Below are 25762 nucleotides of genomic sequence, written 5' to 3' on the forward strand. Positions count from 1 at the left end.
TTTTTTTTTGTATAAATTGCTGGAACTTTGAAGCGTAATAAGTTATATGCAGTAGCATTTGCAGTGCATTGATAACAAAGCACAGAGACCTGCATTGTGTATGTATTTATTGATATCCACAGAGGAGGAGATCAGTAACATGCGGAAAGAATTGGAGAAGTATGGAATACAGATGCCAGCGTTCAGTAAGATTGGAGGAATCCTCGCTAATGAGCTTTCTGTGGATGAAGCTGCGTGTAAATACATTTTAATATATTTGAGGTTGGAGGAATGGGGATGGGATTCTGTTTCATTTCTATTGCACATTACTAAATAGTTTTGAAAAGACTCACAACTGGATTTCAAACAACTAAATTGGTTTACATTTTCGTATTTTCCACAGTAGTTCCAAATGTTTTTTCCCCCAGAAGTCTGCAGTTTTGCGTTTGTCAGGATTGTCTACTTTTTGTATAACATTGTTGAAGAAAATGATGGGTCTTTCCAAGATGAAAATTCCTTTAACCTTTGGCAAGATTTTGTAAAATTGGGCGTTGACATTTTCATGAAATTAGCTTCTAATGCTTCCTGTTTTCCAGTGCACGCTGCTGTTATTGCCATCAATGAAGCCATAGACAAAGGAGTTGCTGAGCAAACCCTGAGTGCCCTTATGAACCCAAATGCAATGCTGAGGAACACTGAGACAAATCTTGCTCGGGAATACCAGGATAAGCTCAGTCAATCCAAGAAGGTCAAAGAGGAAAACACTGCAAGCAGGGTATTTTTTATTGTGCAAATAATTCCCTTATTACAGTTCATAAAGTTATTTTCTGTGCAGCTTTAAGCCTGCTTAACTATGTTTCACTAGTGGAAACAGAGCTGGACCTTAATAGTCTAAAAACTTGACAAACTGGAGCAGCCACTAACTCAACTGAAGTGTACAGTATGTACAAACGGACTTTAAATCAACTTCTACACAAGGGGACCTCATTATCTCAGGGTGTGGAACCTATCAAGGGTTATATTGAATTTCATGTACCATATTTTGGGAATTCACTTACCTTTTTCGTACATAATATGTGATATGTTGTACTGTATATACATCAGCCTTGTATTTATGAAGACAGTAATATCTTATAATGTAATAACCTTTACTTGTTAACATGCCTTTCATGGTAAATTATATATTTAATATTTTTCCAGACTTTAATTTAGGGGAAAAGGTGCATGCATGTCCAATCACATCTGGCTCAGGTCACATCTGATTATAAATTCAACTTGGAAATAATAGGATCTAATTTTTGTTTGCATTTTTTAATGTAAACTGCGTACACATTTTTCTTTAGATTATTCTGTTAAACTGGTCAGTTAATGGTGTATAGAAATTTGCTTGCCCTTGGTTTATAGCCTTTTCTGTGCTATTTATGTAATTAATTCAGGTCTGCACATGTATGCAGAATGACTGGTATGTTTTTCCTTTGTTATTTAAGGACCATTCTAATGGCTGCTGTCTCAGCAAAGCAAAAGTCCAGGAAAGAAACTCCTCTTCAGTATTTGACTCCCTTTATGAGGGAACAGTTGTTGTTCTAGGCATCTGTCATAAGGCTTCAGCAGAAATTTAGCTGACCCATTGATTTCTGAATAAAAACTTTCAGTGATTACTTAGTGAAAAACTAAACTCTACTCCATACAGTATGTTGCCTAAAAAACTCTTAGATAAAACCAGTATAACTAAGCTACAATACCAAAACTGAGGATTTTATGGAAAGGTTAACGTTTATTTTCCTTTGTTTTATCTGTTCTTAGCGTTCTTCTGTTTCATCTGAAGAAAGAGATGTTTATGAGGAGTTGCTGACCCAATTAGAGATCCAGAATTGTCTTAACTTTGTGAACAGTAAGTGTTTCCTGTGAAAAAGAATGGGTCAACCATGTCTTGAGGGTTAAATGCAAAAAGGTACAAACACTGAAACACTCTTTTTTTGGTTTGCTGTCAGCACAAGCAGCAGTGACAGCTGTGAATGATGCAGTCAGCAGAAAGGATGAAGATGCCCTATTGACAAGCCTGAAGCTTCCAGCTCTGGGGTTGCTGGGAGTCCTGAATAGCAATTCATCCTGGTACCTAGAACACTTCTGCACCTACAAGGACCAGAAATATGAAGTAAGTGGCAGAGCCTGAAACAGCAGCCAGGTATTGACGGCATTATTCTCTCAAATGCAGTTTATAATGTAATCGGCTTTGGTATCTTGTTGTAGCAGCACTGTATTAATGTGCGCTCAAGTTAGACTGTGAAAAAAGATACAAACTTGCCAAATTATGGAGATGTTCTTTCCAGCGTGAGTGGTTTTCAAGCTCTACTTCTCTTATTTTTCTCTGCTTTGCTCCTATCCTTCTCTAAAAACACTTATGCAAGAAAAAAAAATATACAGATAAGCCTCACAAATAAGATGAATACAGAATAAGTGTCTATCTATGTAGCTTTACCACAAAACCATCATCCCCTTTGTGTTCTTGTACAGTAACTGCTAGCTTTCTGAGCTAAATAAAGAGATTCTGCAGTTGTCACATTTTTACTTAAGTTAAAAATTAAGAGCAAGCAAAATGTACAGCTTTGTTTCTTCTTCTATGTGCAGAGCGCAAGAGCCCCTGTGCAGCTGGAAAAGGACGACATTCAGCAAATTGTGAGCTCCTGCAATGATTTTGCTGAAGCTCATAAACGAAGTATGTAGGGATTGTGTGTTTTTTTAATCTTAACACCACATTCAAACAGCTTCTTAGAATTGTTGTTATTTAAAGAATATGCAACTATTATAATATAACATGTTTTGAAAAAAATCACAAAATTGCTTGGGACCACATTCCTTGAAATACCAGATGTATATGCTGAGGATGACACCCCTCTTAAGATCTGCTTTGTTAAATATGTTTTGAGGGAAAAGAAGATCACAATTTGATGTATTTTCTATCAAGGCTTTCTGAAAGTTAAATGTAATAAGAGCCGGCTTTGTAATTTTACGTTTGTTTCCTCATTTTTATTTTATTTTATAAGCTCCAATTACACGTTTAGTGATTCTGATGTTGTGGTTGTTCAATACAAAATATGATGTCCTTGTTTTGGTAAAATATGTTGTAAATATTGTACTGCAGATATCTCATAGTTTTAACAAAATCTTTGTTTCAGTACTTGTCAGAATGTTATTCAGAATGTTTTTAATAGAACAACCTTCATTAAGATTTACTTTGATGCCTTTGTAGATAAAGTAATGTGATCCTTATTGCAACAGACTGACCTGTTTCAAAATTCATTGACTAGGACAGGGTAGCTAAAGTTGTCAGTCACAACATGAAATAAAAATAAATCTTTTCCGATCCAGCGTTAAACAAAACAAAAAGCCAACCAAAGATGCCATTAGCCAAATAACTACACCCATTTTGCTGTGTATAAAAGAGACCTTTGGGTAACGCTAGCTTGGTCATTTGTTTTGAGTTTGACTTGTTTGGCCTCTTCACAGAGCTGGAGTCTGTTGCTGCAATCAATGCTGCCATCCGTGAAGGCAACTCTGCCCACACTGTGCGAGAGCTGATGAATCCTGAGGCTCAGCTTCCAATTGTGTACGAATCTGCAGCTGACCTCTACCAGTCTGAGCTCTTTACCCTGCAGAAACAGAGCGCTGGTGTAAGCATCTCCGTACCTGTGCACTCCAACACCCGAAGTGCAGTGTTTTTGTTTGCATAATCAACATGTGGCTGTAAGGTCCAAGACCTGATACAGTTTTGGTATTAACAGACACTGCAGAAAGCTCAAACCCAGCACTAGGGATTTCTACACTGGGAGGGAATGAACTGTTCAGAAGTGATTGGGCTAGTGTGTCCTTGTTGGGGAAAAAAAAGTTTGAAATAGTCCTTTACTATTGCACATCAACTGCTTATATAATGTATACAACAGTTTAAAGCACTGTTCTGACAGAACATTTAACTTGAAAATCCTTATTGACATAGCACAAATGTTTGGTGAACTCAACTTTTAGATGTACAGTTGCACAAATTTCAATGTGTCCAGTTTTCATAAAGTCAAGCATAAAAAGAAGAAACTTCTGCACAATACATGATGCAAAAATCACATTTTATTGCAAAAAAAAATCTGACCTTCATCAGAGCTTTGGGTCTTCACCAGTGCTTTGATGGGTCTCTCACCAAAACTTTGACTTTCTTGTCATCGTTGTATTTTGCAGCGTACAAAATTTTATTTTTTTATATATTAAACAATTTCCCTATGCAGGTCAGTCAGATGTTTTTTTTTAGAAAAAGTCGTCAAATTTGTCTCAGTGTAATTCTCTGCACTCCAAAGCATGCAGAGTACAGCATAGAATTGTAGTTTAAGCATTCAACCACAGAAAAAATAAATAAATTATGAGTCGGATCATATTCAAATCAAAACAATTTATGACTTGACGAGGAAGAACTAGTTTTGACCTTTCCAACATCAAACAGAACAGAGATAAATAGAAATGAAATGTAACAGCAAAACATTCCAACTTTGGTCTTTGGTACAATCAGTCTTGGCTGATCTCAGAGACCGTGTGGATTAAATAGCTTCTGAAGGTTTATAGGACCTTGATCTTTGTTTGAGATATAAAATGTAAAATGTTTATATTACATTTGTCCATTATAAGATGGACAATCAAAAAGTTTTTTTTGCTATTACTTCCTATTTTACTGTATTTTCTTCTCCTTTCAGGATAGAGGGGCATTGTTTTCACATCAATTATTTTGGCATCGAGGAATATTATTACCTTCTTAATTCTTGAGCCATTTAAAATTGCCTTGGTGCAGGTGGACCTGGGACATGAGGAGCTCTCTGTTGCTGTGGAGATGCTGTCAGCTGTGGCCATCCTGAACCAGGTGTTAGATACCAAGGACTCGCAGGCCGTGACTAATCACCTGAGGGAGTCCCCCATGGGCTTCAGCAATATGGATGAGGAAAACCTGCAGAGGTGTGTTTCACCGTCTTTAGTTTCATTCCTGGCCTCTTTTGGTCACCCTTCTTGAGATGCAGTCTGTGTGTAACAGTGGCTCTGAACCCATTACATTTGCATAATGTAAACCAACATGACATGCAGTTTGGCATTACTTATACTTTTACTAAAAGTTCCTTGTAACTCAGGGAAGTGGACTACTTTTAATTAGGTGAAAATTACAAAGTAAGAATTAGTTTGTATTATCTTAATAAAACATTGCTGCTTGAACCATTATGAACATATACATATCCTTACCCCTAAATGTATACAGTGGTGTGAAAAAGTGTTTGCCCCCTTCCTGATTTCTTATTTTTTTGCATGTTTGTCACACTGAAATGTTTCAGATCATCAAACAAATTGAAATATTAGACAAAGATAACACAAGTAAACACAAAATGCAGTTTTTAAATGAAGGTTTTTATTATTAAGGGAAAAAAAAATCCAAACCTACATGGCCCTGTGTGAAAAAGTGATTGCCCCCTAAACCTAATAACTGGTTGGGCCACCCTTAGCAGCAACAACTGCAATCAAGTGTTTGCGATAACTGGCAATGAGTCTTTTACAGCGCTGTGGAAGAATTTTGGCCCACTCATCTTTGCAGAATTGTTGTAATTCAGCCACATTGGAGGGTTTTCGAGCCTTAACCGCTTTTTTAAGGTCATGCCACAACATCTCAATCGGATTCAGGTCAGGACTTTGACTAGGCCACTCCAAAGTCTTCATTTTGTTTTTCTTAAGCCATTCAGAGGTGGACTTGCTGGTGTGTTTTGGATCATTGTCCTGCTGCAGAACCCAAGTGCGCTTCAGCTTGAAGTCACGAACAGATGGCCGGACATTCTCCTTCAGGATTTTTTGGTAGACAGCAGAATTCATGGTTCCATTTACCACAGCAAGTCTTCCAGGTCCTGAAGCAGCAAAACAGCCCCAGACCATCACACTACCACCACCATATTTTACTGTTGGTATGATGTTCCTTTTCTGAAATGCTGTGTTACTTTTATGCCAGATGTAATGGTACACACCTTCCAAAAAGTTCAACTTTTGTCTCGTCAGTCCACAGAGTATTTTCCCAAAAGTCTTGGGGATCATCAAGATGCTTTCTGGCAAAACTGAGACGAGCCTTTATGTTCTTTTTGCTCAGCAGTGGTTTTCGTCTTGGAACTCTGCCATGCAGGCCATTTTTGCCCAGTCTCTTTCTTATGGTGGAGTCATGAACACTGACCTTAACTGAGACAAGTGAAGCCTGCAGTTCTTTGGATGTTGTTGTGGGGTTTTTTGTGACCTCTTGGATGAGTCGTCGCTACGCTCTTGGGGTAATTTTGGTCGGCCGGCCACTCCTGGGAAGGTTCACCACTGTTCCATGTTTTCGCCATTTGTGGATAATGGCTCTCACTGTGGTCCACTGGAGTCCCAAAGCTTTAGAAATGGCTTTATAACCTTTTCCAGACTGATAAATCTCAATTACTCTGTTTCTCATTTGCTCCTGAATTTGTTTGGATCGCAGCATGATGTCTAGCTTTTGAGGATCTTTTGGTCTACTTCACTTTGTCAGGCAGGTCCTATTTAAGTGATTTCTTGATTGAGAACAGGTGTGGCAGTAATCAGGCCTGGGTGTGACTAAAGAAATTGAACTCAGCTTTCCAAAGATGTGATAAACCACAGTTGATTTATGTTTTAACAGAGGGGGCAATCACTTTTTCACACAGGGCCATGTAGGTTTGGATTTTTTTTTTCCCTTAATAATAAAAACCTTCATTTAAAAACTGCATTTTGTGTTAACTTGTGTTATCTTTGTCTAATATTTCAATTTGAAACATTTCAGTGTGACAAACATGCAAAAAAATAAGAAATCAGGAAGGGGGCAAACACGTTTTCACACCACTGTATTATTTGGTTAAAACGTATTGCAGACTTGCTTGTTAAAGCTGAAACTCAATATTCTTTATTTACTGGCTGGTGATTGCTCAGGTATACCAGAAGGTGGCGATATTAAGCTGTGTATACTTTTCTGGCCATGATGTTGGCTAAAACTCATTATTCAGTACAAGTACATGAATTTGTGCATTCCTTAATAACAGTGGGGTTTAAAGGAGTTGCAAAAATGAGGTTTTCCATTTGTGTGTGTGTGTTTGGTATTCATGCACCCTTCATTGATGTGTAATTCAAATCTCTTCTTTACATTGACGTGCTCTCCTGAGACAGGTACGCTGATACGCTGATCTCTCTCAAGGCTGAAGCAGCTTCCCAGGGACAGGAGTTCCTGACTTGGAATGATGTGCAGAAGTGCATCGACATGGTCAATATTCAGGTTCAAGAGGAGCACGAGAGTAAGTGTCCCTATGCCATCTTATGTTAGATTTTATTTTTGAAGATACTGTATCAGTAGCATAAATAGTATAAGTAGCATGAATTATATAAGAAATCAGCTTTAAGAGTAAAAATGTCTTAAATAATTTTAGAAAGCAGTTTTGATCATGGGAAAAACAGTTTGTGATTTGCTGTCTGTCATCCTTTACCTCATCTGTGATTGAGATATTTCCTACAAACATACCTTTGTTTCTGAGCTACAATTCACAAATCAAGTTACATATTATTGAAATGTAATAAACACCTCTGTGGTTTTACAGTATTTTTGTCAATACAAAGAGATGATTCACCAATATTCTGATGACTGGATTTCTTTTGCCTTAGGAATTATTGCTATCGGTCAGATTAATGATGCCCTTAATGCTGGTGACCCAGAAAAGACTCTGGAAGCATTACTGTTACCTACAGCCAAACTACAGGGAGTGAATCCAAAAACAGCCAGGCATTATCATGATGTCCTTCAGGATGCTAAAGCTGAGATATGCAAGGTAGGTTATATGACTAAATCTGGTTCTGCTAGAATTAGCTGTTCATATGGTGTTAGTTCTGATTAGTGAATACTGAAAACTGTTCTGTTGAGCTAGCTGAAGTGCTCCATTTCAGTTTGTCTCTCATGTTTCTGGAAGTATTAAAAAGAATGCTAATTTATCCCTATCATGTATCATGAAAAGGCAGACAGTACTAAACACTGTAATTTTGTGACATTCTTTGGTGGTTATTCAAAGATGGCCACAAAGGAATTTAATCTTTTGATTTAATTATCAAATTACTATTTTGCCATTTATTTAGAAAGAAAAGACCTACAGTAACAGTGCAAAAGTGGGAGGTACAGTATTTGCAATGATCATTTTTCCATAATTTCCAGGATGGATGTAAGATGAAAATACATGTTATTGTTTTTAAACGATATGTTGTTATGGTTACTGGAAGTGGCAGTTGAGGTGTCTTAAGAATATAGAGACAGTAATTAATACCTGGCTAGTGACAACTTTTGTAGTTCTTAGGAGCTTCAAAGCAAATGGGGAACTGGGGTGTTTGCTGAGTGGGAGAGGGTCTGATCAAAGGAGTCTTCTGGTTTAACTTGGTTAATTAAGTTCAGGGTCAGTGAATGAGAGTCATCAACAGTTGAGGAACAGAGGATAAGAACAGGCAGGGAGCTAGACAGGGAGAGGAAGGGGGGAGGACACAGAAATAGAGGGAAGGAGCAGAGAGAGGAGTAGAGACAGTGTAGGCAGAAAGTCTTTGTTGTAATCAGCCTTTAAGAAAGGATTTGAGTTACAGTAGGTGTTTGAAGATCGTTAAAAGAGCACGCTCGTCAGAAACTCTGATTTCCTTTGTAAAGAATAAATTTTAGTTGCTGCATTTTTAGAATAGAGAGATAGGTTTCCCATTGATTTTGTAGCATCTAGGTTTATATTTAACTCTAGGTTATATTCTGTTTGGTGCAGAAGGCTATTTTTGAGCCTGTTAGGAGTCATATAGGATTCAGATACTTCATAGCAGTCTGGGGTTTTTCTGGTTGGTCAGGATATAGCCCTTCAAGACACATACAGTAGATGTCGCATATTTTATGTTTACGCTGTGTGTTGTTTAGTTGTGCGTTGTCATTAATAAAAAAAAAATTAACCCAGAATGCCCGATTTATTACTCTTTTTATCAAAGCTGTGCCAGAGAACAAAGAAGTGCCTCTAGTTATACCAACCACTGGAGTACATTTTTGGCATAAGTTTTACAATTTGGGAGTTATGATTATTTTACTTATTGACTAACCTGCTTGGTCATTTCTGGTATTCTTTATTTTGTAACCCCTGTATTTGAAGTACAGTACTGTATATTCCTGATGTTTCAAAAAGTGTTTATTAAGATCCAACAATGTTTCAGTTATAGTAGTGGAGTTCTAATCAACTAATTCTGAATTCAGTTTAATTGTAAAGACTGAGACACTGTATCAACTAGATTACTCACATTCTAGTAGATATGAATATGTGCATGCCCGTCTGAAGCTTTCCTCTGACATATTCACGCAATGTTTGCACTACACTGTAGCTTCAGGGCAATGCATTGATCAAAGCGGTTTTTACTGGCTTATTTTCTTTAGGTAGGTACTGTAACTGGGTAGAAGTGAAATGGTGTTTGGAATTGTCTTGTGTTGAAACTCATTTTTGATAGTCTTGTGCATAGAGCCTTACTTGGAGTGCATCTCCCAGTTGTTAAACTAAGCTTCTGAGACCAACCTTTGTTAAGATTATAGCATGTATCTGTGGTGGAATATGTCCTTTCATAAAGCAGATTAAATTAAAAACTTTTTTTAAATTATTTTTTTAATTTTAAATAAGGTCTTATTGTTTTACTGTCCATCAATGTCTAATTCTGATGGGTTTTTTTTAGTTATGGCTAGGTTGATTACTAGTATTTACTGACTTAATGCTACAAAGTTCATTGGCATTCTTTGAAAAATAAATTTGAGTTACCTTATAATTAAAATATTTTGTAAAGAATCATGAAGCATATTTACATTATTTTCAATGCGTAAACATTCAGATAGCAATACTTTGGTTATTTTCTTGGAAGCTTATGTATTAAATGTAAATAATATAGGCAACAGAAAATTCTAAAGATTTAACTATATATTCAATAAACTTTTCATCATGGTGAACAAGAAGAAATTATTACCAGACACCTCAAGATGAACAGTCATTTGGTCACATGAGCCCAGATCTTTTTTGTTTGGGTGATATCAGAGAAAGACGATGTTCAGAAACAAAGAAGATATATTTACAGAGGAACAGCTGTAGCTCACCATTAAACGTTATGGTCCACAACGTGAAAACAATCAAACTTCAGCATCAGATATTTTGAGAACACACAATTACAGGAAATTACAAGGAACATATTTTGATAACTTCTTCTACCCAAATAAAAATTCAACAGGAAAAAAATATCCTAAAGATGTATTTAAGCAAATACTGGATGAGTTTTTTATTTTTTTCACAACAGTCACATTCTTCATAAAAGATTATACAAAATTAAATTAAAAATACTTATATACTAAAACTCTTTTCATTTCCTGGTTGCAAAATAAAGTGCAAGGTAGATTTTAACACAAGGGTCTTCGTTCTTCATAGAATAAACCATGTCCACATAAGCAAAACATGCTCACATTATTTTGCTGTGAAGAATTTAAAATGGAAGTAAATTGAGACTGAAATTGAATTAAACTCACTATGAGTTTAGAACCTTTTTTTCAGCTCTGTATATACTGTAGGTTCTGCGTTTCAGAGACAGTTCTTAAGTAGAGTTGCTGAAATCTTTCCATTTTTGCCTGACAGAAGTGAGGTGCAGGTGTTTGGATTGTGACATGAAGAAGAAAAGAAAAGGATCCAGACAGCTATGAAAGCTGCACAAGCAAGCTGCAATACTATAATACATGTAAAAATAATCTTGGCTGGTAAAGTAGAGCTTGATGTAGTGAAGGAAATAAATGACATTGCTTGGTGTGAAACAAACTGTGAAAATGATAAAAACCAAAGTGCTTGTTTTAATGTAATAACAATACTCTTGATTGGATTTGTGAAGCTCGTTGATTATTGAAATATAGCAGAATGTAGTGATTACAAAGGGTATGAAAAACCCGAAAGAAATCAAGCTCAGGTAGTAGTAAAACAGGAAGGTTTGAGATCTGTCCTCAGAAGGATGTACGTCATGGCAGGTGGTAATATTGACTTCTGATACACTGTAGCTTTGTGTGACAAGCAATTCTGGCACAGTGGCAAAAGAGACCACGATCCACACCAGCACGCAGCTCCAAATAGTGCACGCTCTTTTTGATAGGCTTCTGTAGGTAAAAGGTTGAACTATGGCCAAGTAGCGATTTATGCTGATGCACATGAGATTGTGAATGGAGCAATAGATATTTCCGTAAAAGCTGGCAGTCACCACCTTGCACATGACTTCACCAAATATCCAGTTGTTGCCATTGAGATGGTAGTGTACTTTAAAACTCAGCATGACTAACAACAGGAAGTCAGATAGGGCCAAGCTGAAGTAGAAGATGGCTGTAGAGGAAGTGCTGATTTTGCTGCCAAGTATCCACAAAGTAACAAGGTGTGTGGGAATTCCTACTATCATGGTAAAGATGTAGGTGGCTGGGATAATCTGAGTACTTAGCTGACCAGTGAAGTATTCAACTACTTTCCTCTCAACCTTCAGTTTTGTCTGGATAGATTCAGGAATGCTTTCAACGGTGATGTTTTCCATTAAGCTTCTTTGATCGTGCGAGGGCTGTCCCATGAATGTTCTAGGGTTGGCAGTGTCATTTCCATTTGTGTTCTGCTGTGCATCTTGTTTTCCTCCTGAAATTGAAATAAGGAACATTTGTTGTAAAACAAATACCCTAAAGACAATTCTTTGTGTTATTATGTTAATGTTATGTTTAATAATGCAAGAATATACTACAGATCACTAGGGATTCAAAGCTTTGTATTCCCAATATTGGAATTGAGAGAAAATATCAAGAGCAGGCACCTGTTATTCCAGGTTTACACCAGATTGGGAAATTTATACGTCACCCGCAGGTTCTGTGTAACACGTGATTCAGTCTATGACAATTTCACACCCACACGTTGGCGAAGCATTCAAGATTCTTGCTGCAGGTCATCCAGGTGGGTGCTGCTTCAGTAGTGTGGTCGGGATATTTCCACTGAATGTCCTTTTGGCATCGTTCAAGGTAAAAAATAAATACTTTTGTGTGCAGAGGATTATTGTGGTGCCTTGAGATGAATAGACAGCTTAAGACTCATAAATGTGAAGAAGTTGTATGGCAAGCTCAAGATCGTAGCTTGCCTGTTGTAAGACATCGTCAAGCACGTCTGTGCTCATTTTTTTCCAAGGATTTTCCACATATCGTAGGAGAAGAATTGATATTGGTAAGATGTGCCTGTTCACTGGTCTTTGGGCCCAAGATGCCCCACATCATCCCAGTTCATCCTACGTATTTTATATGAGTCTCAAATTGTAGAGCGCAGGTCATTCAGGACATAGGTAACTTTCATTCTCATCTGACAGCGTGAGTACATGCACTGTTTTGCTGGACAAGCCAGTCAGGTGGCCATCAGTCACCATGTTTGTGATTCTGGCTAAGTTGGTAAATTTGTTGTACCCAGTCAACTCTCCAACTCTTCTACTTTTTTTGATTCTCAAGATATAAACACAAAGCATTTTAAATCTAACCCTAACCTGGTTCTCAGCACCTTAAATGGATTTATTATATGCTGATCAAGGTCTGAAAACTGAAACACTTCCGTATTTAATAATGTCTTTGTATTTAGTATTAAGGCATTTTTTTAATTTTTTAAATTAAAAAACATTTTGACTTTGAACAGGCTTTTTGTTTTGACTTTGCAATTTTGTCTGATAGAAACTACCCCTTCAGCAAGGAAAGGTTCAGTAGTGTTTTCACCTGAGATGTTCATTAAAGTTCTTTGATGATGAGACCTCTGTCCGTTGGATGATTTAAAGTTGTCAGTCTTACTTGCAGGTGTTTCCTGTACTTTACGATTTCTTCTTCCTGAAAATAAAATTCCGAAATTAGTTTTGAAACAACAGAAAAGCATACATTGCTACAAATATGCATAGATAGTGATTATTTTAATTTGATGCTCAATATATAAATGCAAAACACAATGTAAACCAAACTATAACCTAATCCTCAGCCCTTCTAATGAATTTATTATATGCAGATGAAGGTCTGCAGAATGGCACACTTCCATATGTCTTTCTGTCTTTGTATTTAATAAAACAAAACCATTTTTAAAATAGGATCTAAAAACATTTTGTTTACAGACTTTGATAAGGCTTTTTGTTTTGACAGTGCAGATTTGTCTGATAAACTACCCATTTAGCAAGAAAATATTCAGTAGTGTTTTCACCTGAGCCTTTTTTCGTTAAAATGGTTTGATCATGTGAGCCGTGTCTCTTGATTGTCTGAAGATTGGCGGTGTCATTTCCAGGTGTGTTATGTAGTTTACGATTTCGTCTTCCTGAAAGTTAGGAAATAAGTTTTAAAACAAATGCCTTACTGATATATTTTTTTAAATCTTAAGTTTGGATTGTAAAATTATTTTATTTTTATATCTCCAGTTTTGGAAATTGGAATTGCCAGTTGTACCATCTTGGTGGAGAAAGAACTTCTCTAAAACAAGCGCTTGTCACTGTCTTGGACTGTTTTTCATGATACAGTATGTACCACATTGTCAACAGGAGAGTTAGCTTTGACTAACATAATCCTGGTCAAAATTAGAAAATTACTTAGCACAGACCACCACCAGTCTCTTGTTTAGAAGATCTACCTGGCACTAAGCACTATAGTAGATCAGGTGGGTAGCTGCGTCAGCATGCGTAGGCTGCAAAGGAATAAGTAATAGGGTGTGGCTCACACCCGAAGAAGGTTCCACAGCCGAAATGTCGTGTTTTCTTTCTTCTCTTTTCAGCATGGATTTAAACCTATTACTTGTTCCTACAGTACTAAGCACTTTAGTTCATTTAATGGTTGAGCAGCCTGAGAGAACCCTTATATTATAATGTTTAACAGGTTCAAAATACACAGCTGTTAAAAGATCTACTGTACAAACCACAGGATCCCAATCGAGCTGTTGCTATAGCAAGTGTTAAATCAGTCTTTAATAATGGATCATCAAGTTAATTCTCAACTCAATGACCTGTTTCAGAAGATTTATTTTAAGAATATATATGGTATATTTGATAATTCATGCCCCATACAATAGCTCAGAAGACTAAGCCAAACTGAAGTGTCCTCGAGACTCAGTCAGTGATGAGTGCTTATATACTGTACTGTAATAAAGTAACTTATGTATATCAAGATCGGTCATGAATGATCAATCAGTCAAAACAATGCCAAAAACATTTGAAACGTCTGAATCTGCATACATTACTAAAAACATGCAAAGTGATTATTTTAATTTGATGCTCAATATATAAATGCAAAACACAATATAAACCAAACTATAACCTAATCCTCAGCATTTACTATATAATGAATTCATTATATGCAGATGAAGGTCTGCAGAATGGCACACTTCCATATTTCTTTCTTTGTATTTAATAAAACAAAACATTTTTAAAATAGGATCTAAAAGCTTTTTGTTCACAGACTTTGAATAGGCTTTTTGTTTTGACATTGCTGCTACCCATTTAGCAAGAAAATATTCAGTAGTGTTTTCACCTGAGAAGTTATTCGTTAAAGTGCCAAAGGAGCAGTGTCTCTTGATTGTTTGAAGGTTGGCAGTGTCATTTCCAGCTGTGTTCTGTAGTTTACAATTTCGTCTACCTGAAAATAAAATTAGAAAATTAGTTTTTGAACAAATAAGTTACAGATTTTTAAGTTTAGATTGAGCAATTATTTTATTTTCATACCCCCCATTTCAGGAAATGGAAATACCAGTGGAGGCTTGTACAGTCTTGGTGGTAAAAGAACTGCGAATGTCTTTCTCTGAAACAAGCGCTTGTCACAGTCTGCTGCTGTTTTTCATGCTACTGTATGTGTCACATAATCCTGGCCAAAACTAGAAAATAACTTAGCACAGACCACCACCAGTCTCTTGTTTAGAAGGTTTCACAAATTCAGAAAACAATGCTGTTAAATGTTAAGAAAAAAAGATCTATAAACCATAGGATTCCAATCTACCTGTTCCTATAACAAATGTGAAATCACTTTTTAATAATGAATTATTGAGTTTATTTGAAATTCTGTGACCTGTTCTATAAGGATTTTTTAGCTTCAGTATAACTTGATAATTGATCCATCATCCAAAAAATCAGATGGCTGCTTCACGTTGTCCTGAAGAGTCATCAAGACTCAGTCAGTAATGAGTGCTTATATAATAAAGTAACTTGAGCGTATCAATATAATAATAATAATAATAATAAACTTTATTTTATATAGCGCCTTTACAGGTGGCTTCTCAAAGCGCTTATCAAGATTATCTTGAGCGTATCAAGATCAATCATGAATGATCAACCAGTCAAAATAATGCCAAGAACATTTAAAGTCTGCATATATTGCTGAAAACATGCATAGAAAGTGATTATTTTAATTTTATGCTCAATATATAAATGCAGAACAAAACCTTAAATGAACCCTGACCTAATTCTCTGCACCTTAAATAAATGGAATTCTGTATATGCTAATGAATGTTTGCAGACTGAATCACTTCCATATTTCTTTCTCTGTATGTTATTAATTAAACAATGTTTTATTTTAAACAATCTTTAAACAATTTGTTTGCAGACTTTGTCCCCTACTTTTTGTTTTGGCTGTGCAACTTTCTCTGATGAAAGAACTACAGCTTGATCAAGGAAAGAATCTTATCTCTACCTATGCCAGTGAGTTTAATTCAGTAACACCTAGTTAATAGAAACTTTTCATAAGCTGGTTTTAAATTTTTATTGCAATTACATTTCAATTACATTGGCTCTTTGACTTCATAAGAATGCTGCATTAGTAATCCCTCTAAGCAAGAAAGAAATATAAAGAACAAATTGAACCATTAGCAGATGCCATTCTGAGAAATAATTTCCTTTAGGATTTAAAAATATCTGAAATGCAAATTATTTACAAATTTACCTTCCAAAATATTCCTGAGATTTTTTGAACATCTACGGTTACGAATGTGTCAAAATCATAGCTCTTTCTACTATAAAACATATATTATATAGTCTACTACAAGACTGATATTTAATTAAATTCCATTTAATAAAAATGACAATTCCTCATAATACATTCATCATAACCTGTAATAGGTCAGCAGACCATTAATGCAATCTTGATAAATTAGCATATATTGATAAATTAAAGTTGTGAACTAGTGGATCCCTGTTCGATACATTTTTCTAAACAAAACTGAGTTTTTCAAATGTCAATGTTTTACTTGATCAATTACTCTTGATAGCTTGTCTTTTATGCATTTAAACATTTTAATTTGCTGCTCATATATAAAATAGTGTCACTTACAATTTTAATTGTTAATGTGACTTTCTGGGACACAAAAACATCAAGAAGCAAACCTGATTCAACAAGCCCTGAATCACCTTAAAAGTTTGCAGGAAAGCAAGAAAAGTTCTGTAATAAGATCTTAAAAGCTTGGAGGAAAGCAAGCAAAATTCTGTCATAAGTTCTTCAACCGTGTTTTCATTTTCTGTGGCATAACCTACACTTAGAAATTCCAGTTAAACCTTTTGTATTTAGCTCTAGGAAGCAGAGAAGGGGTATCCAGTTGTACTGTTATCTTTGACTAAGGAACTGAGGAAGATATACTCTGTACTGGGAGTGTCTTGTTCTCAGTAGCTTCAACTGAGGGTGGGAGTATTACTGTTCCAAACTACAAATGGGAAAGTATTGTTAGCATTATTTCTTTTTGGAAATTTGTCTTCTCTGAACATTTTCTTTCTCTTTCAATACATTACTAAAATGTAATATAATTAGTCTTTGACTAACGTTATAATTAGTCTTTCAAAGAATGTAACTTTTTTTGTTGGTCTGTCAGAAATGCATAGTGTGCGAACATTGTTCTGACAATATTAATGTCTTTCCCATCAGTTAATCAGTTAATTGAGACAAATATCTTAACTGGTTAACTGTCTTAATTTTAAGCTACTGAAGCCCACACTGATTGACAGACACTGTCTCAAGAAAGTGTTTAATAAGTAATCATTCATCTATACGTTAGTACTTTAATCATGCACAACATATAGATCTCTTTTTGCAAGCAGATTTTGCACACCTGGATCAGTCAGTAATTTCTTTACCCGCTGGTTGGACTTAATGATGGAGTTGCATCCTTTGATAGACTCATATTACAAGGGAAACTTTGACAAAACAAAAGATTTTATACAAAAAAATTGTGAAAGTTTGGAACAAACTACTCAACCATGTTGTTGAAGAGATTACCCTGGATTCTTTCAAGAAAGGTTTGGATGAGCTCTTTAAATCAGCTATCTACTCTTTTGTTCGTTTTCTTTATTCTCTGTATTTTCATTTACATAAAAAAGCTAACAAGAATGGGACTGTCTTTTTATTTTTTTTTTACCTAGACTTCTATGTCCAGTAGATAAATTTAATGAGCCTCCTGAGATTGAACATTTAACTTGAATTAAGTCAAATCTAAATGTATTGCCATTACTGAAAACCTAACCAACTGTAACAGAAGTTTCCTTTTCTCCTCCTGCTTGTGAATTTGCTAGGTGTACAAGTTTATTTTTGTTTCTGTATGACAGCTAAACAGTATTTTATTAGACTAAAAAAACCTAGAGCTTAAAACATCCTTGAATCCTCAAATCAAATCCTCATAAAGAATTTTGATCATTTAAACCACTAAATAAAATACTGTGAGGTCTACTTTGCAGATTATTATAGGTATTAGTTACTTACCGTTTTTCTGTTGATCAGAGACCTTGAATATTAAAAACATCACTGTTAAAATCAACAGTTTTGTCATCGTTGTTTTGAAGTCTTTTGCAGGTTGATACAAAGTTTGTTTATTTCTTTACCCTGTTAGAATCTTTCAAATGCCGAAGTAATCCAAACACTGTGTAGCTCCTTCATCTTCTCAGCAGTCGATTTCAAGTAGGTGTGAGCTTGGCTCAAAGACAAAGCTGTATCCTGTTTCACTGGGGTGTTCAAAATGATCAGGGTTAGTCACTGCATGGAGCTTGATCACATTACTTGAAATTAATCATTAGTCATTTTAGGGGGAGTGGAGTTTTCAGAATTCTTGTTTTTTTCCTTGTATTACAGTAAATTTTACAGCTAATTGTAATGTATTTCATTATTGGGAAAAGGCTTACTTAGGCTATCTGTATTTATTTGAAAAGAATGATATTTGAGTGCACTTCTGTAAAGGATTGGTGAAGTGCAATCATTTGATTACTATGAGGATGGATTGAACTATTCAGCCTTAGGAGGCTGAGGGTAAAAGTGTCAAACATGAATCTGTCAAAAATAAATAAGATGAATTCTAATTGTAAGTCAAATAATAAAGACAATTTTAATAATAGTTCTCTGTTTAATCTCTTTTGTTATACCTCACCCAGATCCAACTGAATGTTATGATAATACAACTTAAATGAGTTTTGTTTCGAAAGTCATTACTTTCGTTTGTAAAGTCATTACAAACCTGCAAATGAGAGGAGGCCATTTCACTTATCAAGCCCGTTTGGTGGTTAGTAGCAAATTGATCCAAGGATCTTGTTCAGTCGTTTCCTAAAAGAAGCCAGGGTATCAGCCTTGACAACATTCTTGTTCTATATTCCTTTATGAATGTCTCTCCTATGCACTTTCCACGTAGTTGTCTTCTTTTTTGACTGTTTCTTCGGAAGGAGTCCATAGTTTTGAGTTTGTACAGTAAATGCCTTTGACAGTTCTGAATACTTGATTCAGGCAATCTGTAATCTTCTCAGTTTAAGACGTTCAATTCATTTAGCCTTTCTGTTTATGATATTCCTTCAGACTTGGGATTGCATCTGATTGCTTTTCTCTGGAGTGGTTTCAGAGCAGCAATATTTTTTTTTGTATCATGGTGACTACACAGTGTGTGGTATTGTGCTTCACAAAGGCACATTGTGCAATTTAAATCAGGATTTAAACTCTACACTTTTTCTACATTTAACATTGTTTGATTTTTCATTACTTCCCCATGTTGTCAAGCAGGTAAGAATTATGTGTCAACGTAAAGACCAAAGTCTTTTTCATGTGTGTCCTCTTCACGCTCTGTGTTTCCTATTTGTATTTGTAATTTGTTTTGATAGCTGCATGTGATACTCTATGTATAGTACATTAAGGTCGTCTCTTTATATGGGTGCAACAGCAGTCCTCCAGTCCATGGATTCTATCTCTGTCTTGATGAAGTGATGGAAAAGTTGTCTTGACTTTTGAGTAACTTTGTTACTCAATCATTACAGCATTTCCTAAAGTATTTTCGTAACTTTATCTAGCAAGACTGCCATGATCTCTGTTACCTGTTATTAACTCTTAATTAATAGATTTTTATTTACTTGTAAGTTGTTTTGCATTATGTGTATTGATAAGATACCGAACCATGTGAAGATGTGAGGAGAGCAGTCTCTCAGGATACAGGAAAATGACTGAAATGGATTGCCACCTGGTTAAATCCTCTTTGCTGTTTTCCGTGAATTTCCTTCTCAGCTGTCAGCAACCGCGAAGATGGTATTAAAAGTTATTTGGCGTCACACACTCGCCCTGACATGTTTTAAGTATCACTTGAAGCCGTCTCGTAGCAAAGAGAATGTGTCATTATACGCTTCTTCCTTTGGGTCCGCTGTAAATGTTTACTCAATCAGAAATGTGAGTGTCGCAACGTAAAAAAGTTAAACTACAACAGGACACACAAGTTAGAAGTTAATTTCTAAGGAACACTTTGATCATTGTTTCCTGGGGGATCATTGTTTCCTGGTTTGAGACATTAAGTAAAATAAGCATCTGTCTAAATTTTGTCTGATGTATGAAGTTCTAAATGTTAAATAGACAAAACCACATGAACTAGCTGGGTTGAATGGCCTCCTCTCGTTTGTAACTATTCTTATGTTCTTAAAAACAGCTCTGCTAACAGACACAGATGGATTCTATTTCAAATGAAAGTGCAGCAATGAAACTCAGATGAAATTTTGACCTCAGTAGCTCATTGGATATACGCATAGTACTGTAGTATAATTAATAATATTATAATTATAATTAATAATGTGTAGTATACATGAAGTACTTGGTATAATTATTGAGCATGTTTCATAAAAACATCAGTTGTTCTGTGTTTAGTATTTGACCTGAGTTAACATTAACAAAATTTAAGAGAATGTTTAAATAGCGATTAAAAAAGTGATTTTAATCGAAGCAAGTGAAAGATAACTCTACACTTCTCTTGAGTAATGAAAGTTGTCTGGTTGCTGCTGGCATGATTCAAGATGGCCAGACTGTAGCATAAAGCTGATTTTCCTCTTGACTAGCATGCAGGGCAAGAATGATAGAAGAATCTACAGCAGGTCCATCCTGAGACTGATCAGATTTGTGAATCAGTTCTGCTAGGATTGTTAATGCTCAGAGAGGTAGTATTTAATACTAATTGAAATATTTTCACATTTTTAACAGTCTTTTATAGTGAATATCATAATATTTAATTCATATTTCTCTCACATTTACGACAATATTTTTTTTGTTTAAATTAATCCATTAGCATTCATTGTTACTTTTAATTTGTGCATCAGTATATGTTGCTGTTTAGAATTTGTCTACATTTTTAATTTATCAATATATCCTTGAACACCCCAATCTAGCTGAAATGAAATAGTAACTGTATTTTTCTTAATGTGTTAACTGTATGTGTTAATTTATTGAACCCTGGAAGGGTCATACTGTCTAGAAATGGGAAGACCAATCTGACAGGAGGGAGAGGTTGATGTCTTACATCTTAAGGGGTGGTTTACATTTGAGATTTTGCATATTAAAAAGTATAAAATCCTGTTGGACCTTTTTAAAATATGAGGTGATGTGCACAAGATATTTAATGGTACCATGTTTATCTTAACACCCTTGAGTTAAAGTTTTGTTTCTAGGATAGCCTACAAATAGTGTTGGTTATGCCTTAAAAGTTTCTGTAACTGTTTCAGATAAAAAATGTATTTGCAGTTTTTGCCGTTTACATAAATTGAAATAACCTTTTAGAGAAGCTGTTATATTTATTTTCTGTGTACATTCTGCTGTACCTGGGTCATATTAAACTTATCTTCTGGAATTCTCAGTTTTCTGAAATATATTGCAGTTAAAAGGTTAGAATATGTATTTGTTAAGTATTTGTTTAAAAAACAATGTTCAATTAATTTCTTTAGCCTCAGTCATTCACACGATGGGATGTTTCCAGCTTTAGAAATTATAATAAAAGACTGGAATGCAGACCTTTTGTTACTACTTTGATTAACATTTTGTTGGGTGTCTTGGGCCTTATGTCATGTTAGACAGAGCAGTTTTTTTCTAGTTGGTTGATGTGTTTGTTTTATACCGTGACAAGTTTTATGAATGTACAATTGTAGAGCTCAAGAGGGAAAGACTCATATAAAATGGAACCCTTGGGTAACACAGAAATCTGAACCTAAATGTGAGCCTCCAGTTATTCTGTGTTTCAGAGCTCTGGAGATGACTCAGCTGTGCTGTGGGTGGACCAGATTCAAGAAGGAATACATAACGCCAACAAGAATGAAGAGGAGGCTTTGAGATGTATGTGTGCTGCATTCAAGAGAGTCTTTTGAACTATTCACTCCAAGATGGCAAAATTACATTTCATTTTTCTTTTTTGTGTGAATCAGATTTTTTCCTAGAATCAGATCATTATATTTAGAATATATCCCCAACTGAAAGTAACAATTTTAATGAAATAATGAAAAACAACTTTATACTGGAAGGATGGATTTACTGGAAGTATAAATTTTATAACTATATTTGTTTTATTTTAACAACATCCACTGTTACTTTGGTTCATTTTGCATTTACGGTTTTATTTAAAGCAATTCCATATGATTTATTGACAGAAATGATTTTTTAAAGAATATTCTCCCTTTTTTTGCTTTGTGAAGAGCCATGAATGAATAAATTAAAAATTCAAAAGAAGAAATGCAAATTGTTTTCTTTCACTGCAAGTATATTCATGGCAGATTCTAAGAAATCCTAGACTTATTTTGAGGGCCAGGAAAGGAAAAGGTGTATAATCAAAGTATCATTTTAACCTTTATACCTTACATTAATAGCTGTGTGTGAAAGAAAAGGAGTGAATTGTATTATCAAATACAGAACAAAAACATTATGGAAGGGTGTTTTTTTTTTCCTAGTGGCTGTGGCTCTAGCGGACATCAACAGGGAGGTAGCGGGAGGAGATGTACAAAAGACGCTGGCGTCACTGATGTCCCCTGGTGCTGGTCTGAGAGGAGTGCTGCTTGAATGCTCGGAGACCTACTTCAAAGACCTCTCAGAAAAACAGGCTCTCAAGGCTGCAGAAGGTAGAGAGCTCAGCAGTGTGTGGCCTCCTCTAAAAATGTTGAAGCAGATTTGAAGTCCTGTGAATTACTCTGCTTGTTGTATTTGTTATTTTTCCCTCTCTATCCTTCTGCTGCCTGTTGACACACCACAAAAATATGCATAGCTTTGCTTTGAGTTGGAGCTGACCGTGAGAAAAGTGCTCCCTATCATTTACCCCATTGAATAGGGAGTGGAGTCTACCTGCTCACACTTCGCCCACTAAGAAGGGTTTTCTTGGCAATGCTGGGAGAAGGTCAGGACTGTGTGTGATGAGAAAAGCTGGTGTACATGGAGATTTATATGTCAGTAGCCGCACCCCTTGGATGCCCTTCCTGAATACAGTACAGTAGGGTCTCGACATTTGCAAGGGTTTGGTGCAGAGAATTGTCGCAAAAGGCCAAATTCACAAATAAGCAATTTCACTCCTAAACAGTCACATAACCCACTATGCTTTATAATATGTATGATTAAAAGATATAAGTAACCCTCCCTTGTATGATAATTAATTAAAATATTAATGAGGTGGCTTTACCTTAATTAAAATAACAAGGATCAAGGAAAACTAACAACAGTAATCACAAACGTATAATAATCAGCTAAAATAAACAACATGAATCCCTCCTCAGCATCCAACGCATGCCTGAACTTTCTTTTCTCTGCATGACTAACACACTCCACTGTAATGAAACAAGCAATAAAAGTATCAGAGACACTTTTACAGTGTCTGTGAAGTTGTCTCCAGCCTGTCATTCCCCATGCCGCCAGTACAGAACTGGAAGTGTTTGATACACTACAAAAACAAGGCCATGTTTGGATGCTGGTTACCGAGTTCTTTGGCAGAGGGCAGGAATAGGCTCACTCACTATCTAGATTCATGTGATGATTGTAGTCTGTTGCACCACTAATTTGAAAGCTACACTTAACAACCTTTGGATTGGTTTCATCCCGCTCTGCTCTTCTCCCATTCAAGACACCTTCAGCTAGACCGAATCACGAATAAGAAAATTTAACGAAAGTTACATTTGCTGATGTTGAGACTCTAATGTATACAGTATGTCTTCCAAGTGTTTCTCACATTTTACTGTTAACCATGAGCATTGGCTGTGATGTTGTTGAAGGCAATTTATAGTCTCTTATCCCACGTAACTCCTTCATATCAAGTGAATTTGGCCCTTTTGTATATAAATTGCTTCAGAGAACTTGCTTTTTCTTTGCTCTTTTAGGATCTAATGACAGTGCATGGGTGAAACACCGCATCAGGGACAAGTTTTATTACTTCTACAATTTGCAAAGTGGAGAGGGCACCTGGGTTGAACCAGAAGGCTTCATTCAAAACAGCACTCAGCTTTCCAAGGAGGAAATACAGGTGTGTAGCATATTTTTGCAAAAGGTGGAAAGATACAAATTCATGCGAAGCCTAAAAAAACAGTGTTATTTTCTATTTTAAGTCATGTTCCATATATACAGTATACTAAAGTATCAGAAAGTTGCAGGTCTTATGCCAATTTAAAGAAGTGTTCCCTCTTAGCAAACCTTAGCAAATAAACTCTTTCCTTAGCAAACAACTATTAAAACAGTAATTAGATCAGTTCTAAATTCATGTTAAAATATCATTTATTGTTATTGTTTTTGTTGTTGTTTATCCTGAATTCAGAGTATTATTGGAGGCATCACTGCAGATTACAACCGCGAGCAGCTGTGGCTAGCCCAAGAGCACCTTGTCATTCAGCTGCAGGCCTGGGCCAGGGGGTACCTGGTGAGGAAAGCTCATAAGGGAAGACAGGAGTACTTAAGAAAACAAGTGCCCATGGTCATCAGGCTGCAGGTGACTGTCTGCTTCACTTTCAGCTTGGTTTGGTGTTGTGCGCTGAGAACTTCAGCACTGTCATTTGGTGTCAGTTTGTTTTAGTTTTCCCATGTGTGTCATGAAGGTGGCTTTTCTTTTCCTGTTTTGTTTTGCCGGCCAAAAACAGGTCTTCAATGACATCAACAGGTTATGCCGATTGATGAGGAAGCTTAACTCACAAACATCTTATGTTTTCTCTCGTGAAATCCTATTTTCAGCCTGCTTATACAAGTTGACAAAAATAATGCTGAGGTTGTGTTTTCAGAAACTCTGTTCTCAGTGGGGGGGTTACTTGTTTTTCAGAAAGGGGTTGCCTGTTTCCATTGCAAAGTCTGAACACAACTAGTTTTGTGTTCAGAAGGATAAACCCAGTCACATCTGTTTTGACCACATATTGTTTAGTGGGCCTTTTCTGATATGCTGGGAAAATATTAGGAAGTAGAATGTTTTTTGAGTAAATATTTTCAGGAAGTATACATACGTAGTACATACCAGTCTGTTCAGTCTACATGATACTGAAAATCCTATGGGAAACAGTAGAATTCACATCCAGTTGGGAAAAAGATCTAAGGTCAAAGTAGATGGGTTTACTGTAACTGTTAACAGTTTGCCTCTTGTTTTGGTAGGCTTCCTGGAAAGGTTATAAACAAAGGAAGATCTACAAGGACAGGCTGAAAGTGCTGCAAGATAACATAGTTGCCATCATCAAGGTAGTTACTTTGATTTTGAACCAAATGCATATCCAAATGTGAAAATAGCTTTTTGAACAGTGCATGATAAAAAAATATAATTGAAGTAATTTTAAAAATTCCCAAATTTCCTTTCCCAAGGAAAAACAAAGTTCAGATTTTTTTTTACGTTGCATTCAAATGGTCTCCAAAAACTACCTTCATGTTTATTTCCTTTACTCAAAAAGATTTCAAATGATTCCTCTCATTCCAGACATCAATGCAATTCCATCACTGCGCACTATAGCCTTCTTGGCATAACTGTTATTGACATGGTAACGTGGTGCTAGACTATTTTTCCTAAGGTGTTATTTAATGTACGTTCATGTTGGAGGAATGGGTGATTGTTCACAAGGGTGTTCCGAAATGAATTGGTATATTTAACCAATTGTTGTAAAGCTAAACAAGGCTGAGCAGTACGGTTTGGACACGTAGACTATGGCCTACGATCCTGCTTGATCTTAAGAAACGCATTCTCTTAAGAACTTGGTCAAAAGAGCACTGATATAATGTCTGTCCACTTGAATGTGCACTGCGCATGTCTAGATTCTAAAACCACCAGCCTACCTGTTAGTTTTATGCTTCTTTGATTTTTTTTTCTTGATCTACGAGAACATTAATGTCATAATCTCACTTGTATGTGTACTGAACATCATTGCTTCAGAGTTCAGTTTCCACAATACAGCATTTCAATAAGGCAACTACCTTGGAATGAAAAATGAAGTCTTTGATGGAATT

The 25762-nt window shown here is 35.8% G+C and overlaps 2 protein-coding genes across 3 annotated transcripts in view; one reads left to right on the plus strand and one right to left on the minus strand.

Annotated features, from left to right (window-relative positions):
* iqgap2 (IQ motif containing GTPase activating protein 2) overlaps positions 1-25762 on the plus strand; it is a 115895-nt gene that overhangs the window by 59415 nt on the left and 30718 nt on the right. The window contains exons 7-20 of the mRNA XM_088910362.1: positions 123-236; positions 576-754; positions 1783-1870; positions 1971-2134; positions 2608-2695; positions 3487-3650; positions 4808-4968; positions 7195-7319; positions 7684-7847; positions 21565-21655; positions 22264-22431; positions 23674-23816; positions 24105-24275; positions 24923-25006. Coding sequence (XP_088766488.1) covers positions 123-236; positions 576-754; positions 1783-1870; positions 1971-2134; positions 2608-2695; positions 3487-3650; positions 4808-4968; positions 7195-7319; positions 7684-7847; positions 21565-21655; positions 22264-22431; positions 23674-23816; positions 24105-24275; positions 24923-25006 — 1904 coding nt within the window. The remainder of the gene's footprint in view (positions 1-122; positions 237-575; positions 755-1782; positions 1871-1970; positions 2135-2607; positions 2696-3486; positions 3651-4807; positions 4969-7194; positions 7320-7683; positions 7848-21564; positions 21656-22263; positions 22432-23673; positions 23817-24104; positions 24276-24922; positions 25007-25762) is intronic.
* Positions 10116-18059, minus strand: f2rl2 (coagulation factor II (thrombin) receptor-like 2). Of its 2 annotated transcripts, XM_088910363.1 has the most exons (5): positions 17804-18059; positions 14600-14704; positions 13287-13397; positions 12818-12925; positions 10116-11711 (listed from the first exon to the last, which is right to left on the minus strand). In XM_088910363.1, the coding sequence occupies exons 1-5, from the start codon at positions 17868-17870 to the stop codon at positions 10648-10650; spliced, it is 1455 nt and encodes a 484-aa protein (XP_088766489.1). In that variant the 5' UTR covers positions 17871-18059; the 3' UTR covers positions 10116-10647. The 2 variants fall into 2 exon arrangements, with proteins under 2 accessions (XP_088766489.1, XP_088766490.1); XM_088910364.1 differs by lacking the exon at positions 13287-13397 and having other exon boundaries at positions 17804-17914.

The sequence above is a fragment of the Atractosteus spatula genome, chromosome 3 (assembly GCF_055471065.1).
Source record: "Atractosteus spatula isolate fAtrSpa1 chromosome 3, fAtrSpa1.hap1, whole genome shotgun sequence".
Lineage (NCBI taxonomy): Eukaryota > Metazoa > Chordata > Actinopteri > Semionotiformes > Lepisosteidae > Atractosteus > Atractosteus spatula.